General features: G+C 32.8%; 1 protein-coding gene across 1 annotated transcript; it reads right to left on the bottom strand.

Annotated features, from left to right (window-relative positions):
• Positions 1 to 1,427: 1,427 nt before the first annotated feature.
• Positions 1,428 to 5,623, bottom strand: LOC112906634 (chromatin-remodeling complex ATPase chain Iswi-like). The gene is made up of 8 exons (XM_025981142.1): positions 5,455 to 5,623; positions 5,158 to 5,363; positions 4,650 to 5,031; positions 3,741 to 4,514; positions 3,420 to 3,661; positions 3,096 to 3,330; positions 2,234 to 2,997; positions 1,428 to 1,997 (listed from the first exon to the last, which is right to left on the bottom strand). Exons 1-8 carry the CDS (start codon positions 5,500 to 5,502, stop codon positions 1,607 to 1,609), a joined length of 3,042 nt encoding a protein of 1,013 aa, XP_025836927.1. The 5' UTR covers positions 5,503 to 5,623; the 3' UTR covers positions 1,428 to 1,606.
• Between the last annotated feature and the right edge of the window lie 3,249 nt (positions 5,624 to 8,872).

Raw genomic sequence — 8,872 nt, 5'->3', positions numbered from 1 at the left:
GGTAATATATACATAAATCTAATTTCAAAAGAAAGTTCGACAGATACAGCCTTAACTGTGCGCTTAAAAATTGAAAGAAACTAAAGTTCGCAATACAATTTTCTTCAGTTTTATACTTTTTATATGGTGGTTTTCATATTTCAATACTTTTTAAATATAAATTTAACAACATTTTGTTGTCATAAATGAAATAAATTAAATAGATACTTACAGTAAAACAGCAACACCAAGATCAAGTTTGCAGACCAATTTCGAGCAACACACTAAAAAACGGAAATGCGATACCGAAACGCGCACTAACGAAATTTTTACTTTAAAAAAATGATTATTTACATTAAATTAAAAATGCAATGTTGTAAACTGCTCTAAGTGACGAAACCACGAGTATTTCTTTGGTACATAAAATACTTAGTTTCGCGCATACGCAATAGCGTCGCTTCGGCTTTGCACCACAAGTAACGCTTGCTTTGAATAACAATCTATTTACGGTTTATTAGACCGACTTTTGAACTACAACATTAAAAACACTTGTATGAACATAATGCACACCCTTAAGTCTTTTTTGTACATTTTTATTCACTATTTTCCGCAATTACTAGTTGTGCGTCTCTAGTTCGGCGTAACTCTTCACGTTCTGGCTTCGTGCTGTAGCCTGTAGTTGTCACCTGATCACAACTCTTGCAAAGCCAACTTAGATCATATAAGAAACGATTAAAGTATGAAACTTAAACGCATTTGTTTTTTGACAAGTTAACTTTTTAGAGCAATCTTTATCTTCGTCCATCTGTCTATATGTCACAATTAATTATCTTAACAACCACCACTTCTACCTATTTGAAATTTGTCAGTTTATAATATACATTCTCGTATCAGGTGAAAACATTAAAAAACTATTTTTAATTTCACTGTTAAAAGGAACGACAACCAAAAAGGGTGTAGAGAAAGTACCACAATGAGTTTTCCATTTTTAATAATTCAAATTTAATTTTACCAATAATGGGATTCAATACAAGAATTTTATTTTCTTCGACGTTCTTGTACTGAATTGTTGTGGGTTATTGGCAAAATTAAATTTTATCATAATAATTGAATTTGTATTACACCGACAAGATTAATTCACTGAAGAATTTTTTATTTCAAACCACATACAACTTCTTGATTTACGATGGGAAAGTTAACAATGTTTGTAATAATTTACGCAAATATTTTTAATTATATGTTAAAAAATGAAGATACCTATGACATAGATTTGAAGGAAAAACATACAAACTGTTAATTTTTGTTCTTGAGGCAGAATAGAATTGCAATGTTTATTAATCATATGTATGCCACAAATTCACTTTATTTAATCATTTTCGTCATAAAAGCTATTTAGTTGGATACCCAAAACAAGGAATTTTAAAAATTAAACTAAAAAATTGTCAAAATGTATTACAAATAAGACGTTTATTAAATAAGGTACATCATTCTTAAAAGTATGTGTACTACAAAAACTGGGACAATACAAAATGCACGTACATACTAAATAAGTTGAGAATCACGAAATGCCCTTTGATACCAGAGACAAAGAATTCTATAAAATTCGTTAACTAAACGCAGGAAAATTTCACTTCTTCTTTTTCTTTTTCTCAGTACCTGAGACATTTGAATTGTCATTTTTTCGTTTTTGAGCTGCCTTTGTCGAACTCTGATTGGGAATTCCCGTAACATTGTTAGATTTTGGATTTTTCTTTTTCCTTTCAGCTTTTTCCTTTTCTTCCAACTCCTGGTTTTCCCTTTCTATCAGTGTAATTAATGTGTTACATCTCCTCTGCAGTTCCATTGCAGTACGAGACTTCAAAAACCAATCGAATCTAAACTGAGGCGATGCTCTTACAGCTGCTCTTAGTTCTTCGTAAACGTTTTCACGATCGAATCCAAGTTTATGTAACATACAAACCAAAAATCTATCTTCCTCCTCCATATAATTTTTACCTTTGTTTGTACCATATGCAATCCTGACAACAGATAGAAAAATATTACTTGGAAACTATTAATTAAATTATTATTTTAATTAAGAAGATACTTTTTTGACACAAGGTAATAAAAAACTATGCTTTTTAATTTATAAATGTGTATTTAATAAATACATTTATCAAGTTAAAGTTGATTCAAAACTCAAATCAGTGAAACAACTTTTTTAAATCTACATTATTTCACTAAAGCAAAATGAGATTTAGATATTAGCACATACCTGAGTTGATGAAAGGGGGCTCGATATCTTGCCATTTTTGCGTCCAAAGCGCGTTTTATACTAGCTCTTCGTTGAATCTTCGCTTCTCCCCTTTCTATTTGTGCCATTATACGATCAATGTCGGTAAGTTCGTGACACCGTTCCCAAAATACGGCAGAATATTCCATCACTTCTTCAGGAGACTTTCCTTCCACTTCTTTCGCGATATTTTCGATATCGTCACGTCCATATTTCTCATTCGCCTTTATAAACTGATTAAAATCACGTTTCGTCCAATTAGTAAATCCCTGGGTAAGAAGACTTTCTTTTTCCTGTTGTTCTTCTTCAGTCAGCGGTTCAGATTCGTCAATCTTCCTTTGTTCCTCCTTCTGGTGTTTGCTGGCTTCTGGGCCAAGTTCTGGGTTTTTTGGCACCTTATAACCCAAAGTTTTTCTGTAATAGTATATTTCTTGGTCCAGAAGTTCGAACAGACGGGGAGGAAAAAATTGGAAGTCCTGAACGATGGGCTGCTTTGGAGGTCTGGGTGCTTTAGGAGCTTTAGGTTCTGATACTCGCAATGCCTCACGGAAATAAGCGTCAACGGCATAATTAGCTTTTCTTTCTCGTTTTGGGGGCTCGATCCAATTACCAATGCCAAGAGTTTTCTGTTTTTCACGGTAATCTTCACCTTCGAACTGATAGACGGATTCGGTGGGCGTGTCCACTGTGAAATTGCGTAAAGACGACTCACCAAGCTTCTCGTATTTTTTATTTAACTCTTCCGTCTGAAATGTTAAAACATTTAAATATTTATATTTTTTTATGGTGGTATAAGTTTTCTAACATGGATGATTTTAAAATTATTATTACGACTAAAATTTACCTTAGCTTCCCCTTTTTCTAAAATAACGTCAATATCTTCATCTGTGATTTCAGAGTCTTTAGACGCAAAGACGTGGTTGGCACCGTGCCTAATCATGTTCAACATTTCATCCTTATTCAAAGTACTAGATTTGGAATCAGTTAAACGACCCTGTTGGATAACTAATTTATCTAAACGTAACTTTATTTCTGCTCTTTCCACTATTTTCTCTTCCACAGTATTTTCTGTAATAAATCTGTAAAAAAATATTAAATAAGCTTTTGTGACACGACTATTCATTCTCTAAATTATAATTATAAAAAATTAAACTATTAAGAAAGTTACCTAAACACCCTAACTTGTTTCTTTTGCCCTATTCTGTGAGCCCTATCCATGGCTTGTAAATCCATCTGAGGATTCCAGTCTGAATCATAAATGATTACCACATCTGCAGTAGCCAAATTAATACCAAGACCACCAGCTCTTGTTGATAACATAAAAACGAATTTAGAACTGCCAGGTTCGTTGTATTCGTTGATCTGCCTTTGTCTGTCTTCATGGGGTGTTTGACCATCTAAACGACAATACTACAAATGCAAATATCGTTTAAATTCTAAATTTTTGATTAAACACGTAATAACAAAAATATTTTTTTTTTCTGTTTACCTGGTAACATCTCCACAAACAGTAGTCTTCCAAAATATCCAGCATCCTTGTCATTTGAGAAAAAATAAGCACTCTGGATCCTTGTTCTTGCAATCTAGGCAACAATTTATCCAAAATAACCATTTTACCACAATTATAAACCAAGTGCTCATCTGTAGTATAAGGTGGACCTGGTTCAGCTCCATCAAATAGGTATGGATGATTTGTACATTTTCTAAGCTGCATAAGGATATTTTGCAGTCTCATCTTTTCTATTTTTCCAGCACCGTTTACAACATCAATGTCCTTCATGAGAACCTTGGTATACCATTCTCTTTGCATCTTACTAAGTCCAATGTATACTTTCAGTTCTTTTTTTGGTTTCAGGCGTTTCTCTACCTCAGACTTTAAACGTCTTAATAGGAACGGTTTTAATACTGCGTGCAATCGCTCTATAAGCGCATTGTCTCCAAGACACTGGTTTGTATTAAACCATGCATCAAAATCGTCAGAAGAATTAAATACATCAGGCAGCAAGAAGTTAAGTAGTGACCACAATTCGTGAAGATTGTTTTGAAGTGGTGTACCAGTTAAAAGTAAGCGATTTGTAGTTTTAAATTCTCTTAAGATTTCTGATAGTTTTGATTTTTCATTTTTGATCCTATGAGCCTCATCAATAACCAGATAGCGCCAATTGAACTTTTTGAAAACAGACTTCTCCTTTATAACCATTTCGTAAGATGTCACACAAACATCCCATTCTCCTGGCATCATCACATCCCGAATGAAAGAATTCTGTTGAATGAAATATTTATAAACTTTGGAGTTAACAGCTCAGTATGTAGAGGAATGTAGCGGTATAAATAGAGGAGAGTTGTAAGACCACTACAAATTGATAAAAAATATAAAACACAATTAAAAATAACTTACTCTTGTTTCCTGATCTCCAATAAGACACACTGCTCTTAAGCTAGGGCACCATTTCTGGAACTCTGCCATCCAATTTGCTAGAGTTGATTTGGGTACAACAACAATATGAGGCCCTGGAATGCTCTTATAATGTTTCATAAATCCCAGCAATGATATAGTTTGTAGTGTTTTGCCCAAACCCATCTCATCTGCCAAAATGCCATTAATGCCATTTTCATACAATGAAATCATCCAATTTAAACCACGGATTTGATAGTCACGCATTTCACCATTTTTTATGTAATGAGGTGAACATTCAAAACGAACAGTTGGTTTAGTTTTAACATTTGTCTCTGCCAGTAACTCTTCATCTTCTTCTTGCTCTGTTTTTCGATGACGATGGCTATAAATAAATTAAAGGCACACTATCAACAACAAAAATAGACTTCAAAAATTTAACCTTAAACACATATCATCAAAAATACATAAACTACGTGATAAAAACGGGAAATAAAAAAGTATTACTTACTCCCCAGCTCCTGCAGGCTCTTCTTTGACCTTTTTTGGCCGACCTGTCTTCGGTTTTGCTGTTTTTGTAGGTTGGATCATAAAATGGGAAAATATTTCCGTTTGTTTAAGCAGATAATCAAACCTTTTTCCTCTATCCAATTCCAATTTTGTCTCAAAATCTTCGATTTTACCTCTACTCGAAAGAGTATCAGAGGAAGATGCATTCTGAAAGAAAATAATTTACTTGTAAAATCCCCCTTGCTTAACAATGGTAAATAGACCTAACAAAATTACAAAGATACTTAGTATTACTTACTGAATTTTCGCCTGTATCAGGCGTTTCTTCGGGTTTGGCAGTTTCCATGTTAATTTGTCAATCGTTTTAATTAAACTGTCCTCAAAAATTGTATTAAAATACCTTACATTACACAAAATTTCCACAACAAGATTGACAGTAACATGCCGCTACAGTATAGGCGGGAGAGGATTTAATGATAGGCTGTGTTCTGAAATTTACTTATTCAGAAGTTTATCAAAGTTTTAAAGTTAATTATAATAAACATACTGTTTCTNCAGCAGCCTGTAAACCATCCCCGTTGTGTAACGAGCAATTAACTTTACAATTCAGAAACACTATTTGACGTTTAATTGTTGTCAGTTGTAACAGTGTTATCTGACGTATTCTATAACTCCCTCTAAAAACTAGATAAAATTTAAGCATTTATAGATTTAGATTACCTATCTATGACAATTTCAAGGAACTCACATGTTTATCAAAAACTTAAAAAAAAAAATCAGAATGAGTAGTTTGCTTGGGAACTGTCACTTTACAAGAACACTAGAATAAGTATTCAACTCTCATCAAAGCAAGGGCGTAAACCATTAGATAAGGGTTTACCCCGTGCCATGATCTTAAGTACTGATGATAATTAATCAATTGCAAATCTGCCACTAACAAAACAGTGAACGATTAAGGACTGTTTTGCTATAATTCGAGGCTTAATCTCAAATTATCTGTTGGGCCAAATAACAGAATTCTGTTTCTGGATAGAGACGAAAAATTAGAAGAAGTGGCTGATTTCAGATATCTAGGAAATCAGAGAAGTCAGGACGGAAGGAGTAGTAGCGACATAAAGCAGAGGATGGTGCAAGGTCGTATCGCCTTTAATAAAAAGAAGTTCTATGCTCGCGAACGGTTAATTTAGAAATTCGAAAAAGATTGTTAAAGGTGTATATTTGGAGCGCGGCGAAAAGAAAAGCTTAGAAGCCTTCGAAGTGTGGTGTTGTAGGAGAATGATGAGGATAACATGGGTAGAAAAGGTTAGAAATGAAGAGGTATTAGAAAGAATAGGAGAACAGAGGACTCTATGGAAGTCAATAAAAATAGGCGAGATAGATTGGTAGGACACCTTCTCAGGCATGAAGATCTAGTCAGAGACATATTGGAGGCAGAAACAGGAGTTAGGAGGGGTAGAGGTAGACCTAGGTTAGATTACTATTCGCAAATAGTGGGTTGTTCTGGTTTTAAGGAAATGCGAAGTTTAGCTCAGGATAGGAAAGAGTGGAGGTACGTGTCAAAACAGTCTTAGGACTGACGACGTTATGATGATGATGTATTCAAGTGACTCAATATTTCTATCGCCGCTGTCGATCGACCAAAAGCAGGTCTACCATCGAACTCGGACCAAATTGCTTGACAAACATTTTGCATTTAATCCATATAAATAATAATAGTGTAAATATAAAATACGAAGATTGGAAAAACTTTGGCGGTTGTTGTAGAACAAACAGAATAGCTCAAAACCCCAACGCCAAAGCACGACACTGTAGTTGTCCGAAGCACTTTTCGGTAACAAAGTTACCTTCTTCAGGGACTGAAGTAAACTGATTAATTGTATATAATAATAAAAGTACTTCACCCAGACATTTATCTTCATAATTTTAAAAAAATGAATCAATGAGTTATTTTTATTTTCTATTCCTAATGAACTGCATATTTTATTTATGAATGCTAAATTTGAGCTTAACTTTTGCTTTTAAAAAGTAGACACTATTATTTCATTACAAAGTTCTTAATTTAATTGTAAAATAGTTTTTCTATTACGGTAGTATGAAAGGTAAATATTTTGCATATAAGAGTAAGAGCTGGTTAATACTTTTGAAGTTTCTATTCCAATGGCGTAACAACAATAATATCAAAAGAACTTTTTGCGCATTTAATCAATATTGACTGCATTTAAGTAACACTTTTTAATGCAATAACTTTCAAACAGTTTTATATAATTTTTAATAGTTTACTCTTCATTTAATAGTTCTTTATTCCAAACCAGTCAATAATAAAATATATACATAAATCTAATTTCAAAAGAAAGTTCGACAGATACAGCCTTAACTGTGCGCTTAAAAATTGAAAGAAACTAAAGTTCGCAATACAATTTTCTTCAGTTTTATACTTTTTATATGGTGGTTTTCATATTTCAATACTTTTTAAATATAAATTTAACAACATTTTGTTGTCATAAATGAAATAAATTAAATAGATACTTACAGTAAAACAGCAACACCAAGATCAAGTTTGCAGACCAATTTCGAGCAACACACTAAAAAACGGAAATGCGATACCGAAACGCGCACTAACGAAATTTTTACTTTAAAAAAATGATTATTTACATTAAATTAAAAATGCAATGTTGTAAACTGCTCTAAGTGACGAAACCACGAGTATTTCTTTGGTACATAAAATACTTAGTTTCGCGCATACGCAATAGCGTCGCTTCGGCTTTGCACCACAAGTAACGCTTGCTTTGAATAACAATCTATTTACGGTTTATTAGACCGACTTTTGAACTACAACATTAAAAACACTTGTATGAACATAATGCACACCCTTAAGTCTTTTTTGTACATTTTTATTCACTATTTTCCGCAATTACTAGTTGTGCGTCTCTAGTTCGGCGTAACTCTTCACGTTCTGGCTTCGTGCTGTAGCCTGTAGTTGTCACCTGATCACAACTCTTGCAAAGCCAACTTAGATCATATAAGAAACGATTAAAGTATGAAACTTAAACGCATTTGTTTTTTGACAAGTTAACTTTTTAGAGCAATCTTTATCTTCGTCCATCTGTCTATATGTCACAATTAATTATCTTAACAACCACCACTTCTACCTATTTGAAATTTGTCAGTTTATAATATACATTCTCGTATCAGGTGAAAACATTAAAAAACTATTTTTAATTTCACTGTTAAAAGGAACGACAACCAAAAAGGGTGTAGAGAAAGTACCACAATGAGTTTTCCATTTTTAATAATTCAAATTTAATTTTACCAATAATGGGATTCAATACAAGAATTTTATTTTCTTCGACGTTCTTGTACTGAATTGTTGTGGGTTATTGGCAAAATTAAATTTTATCATAATAATTGAATTTGTATTACACCGACAAGATTAATTCACTGAAGAATTTTTTATTTCAAACCACATACAACTTCTTGATTTACGATGGGAAAGTTAACAATGTTTGTAATAATTTACGCAAATATTTTTAATTATATGTTAAAAAATGAAGATACCTATGACATAGATTTGAAGGAAAAACATACAAACTGTTAATTTTTGTTCTTGAGGCAGAATAGAATTGCAATGTTTATATAGACCGTTATTTAAAATATATTGTTTTTTCCAGGGTAGAACTATTTTTGTCGTTTTCCTAGGCATATTTTCAATTTAAGTT

This window comes from Agrilus planipennis, unplaced genomic scaffold (assembly GCF_000699045.2).
Source record: "Agrilus planipennis isolate EAB-ADULT unplaced genomic scaffold, Apla_2.0 scaffold1, whole genome shotgun sequence".
Lineage (NCBI taxonomy): Eukaryota > Metazoa > Arthropoda > Insecta > Coleoptera > Buprestidae > Agrilus > Agrilus planipennis.
This window is presented reverse-complemented; position numbering and strand designations above follow the sequence as displayed.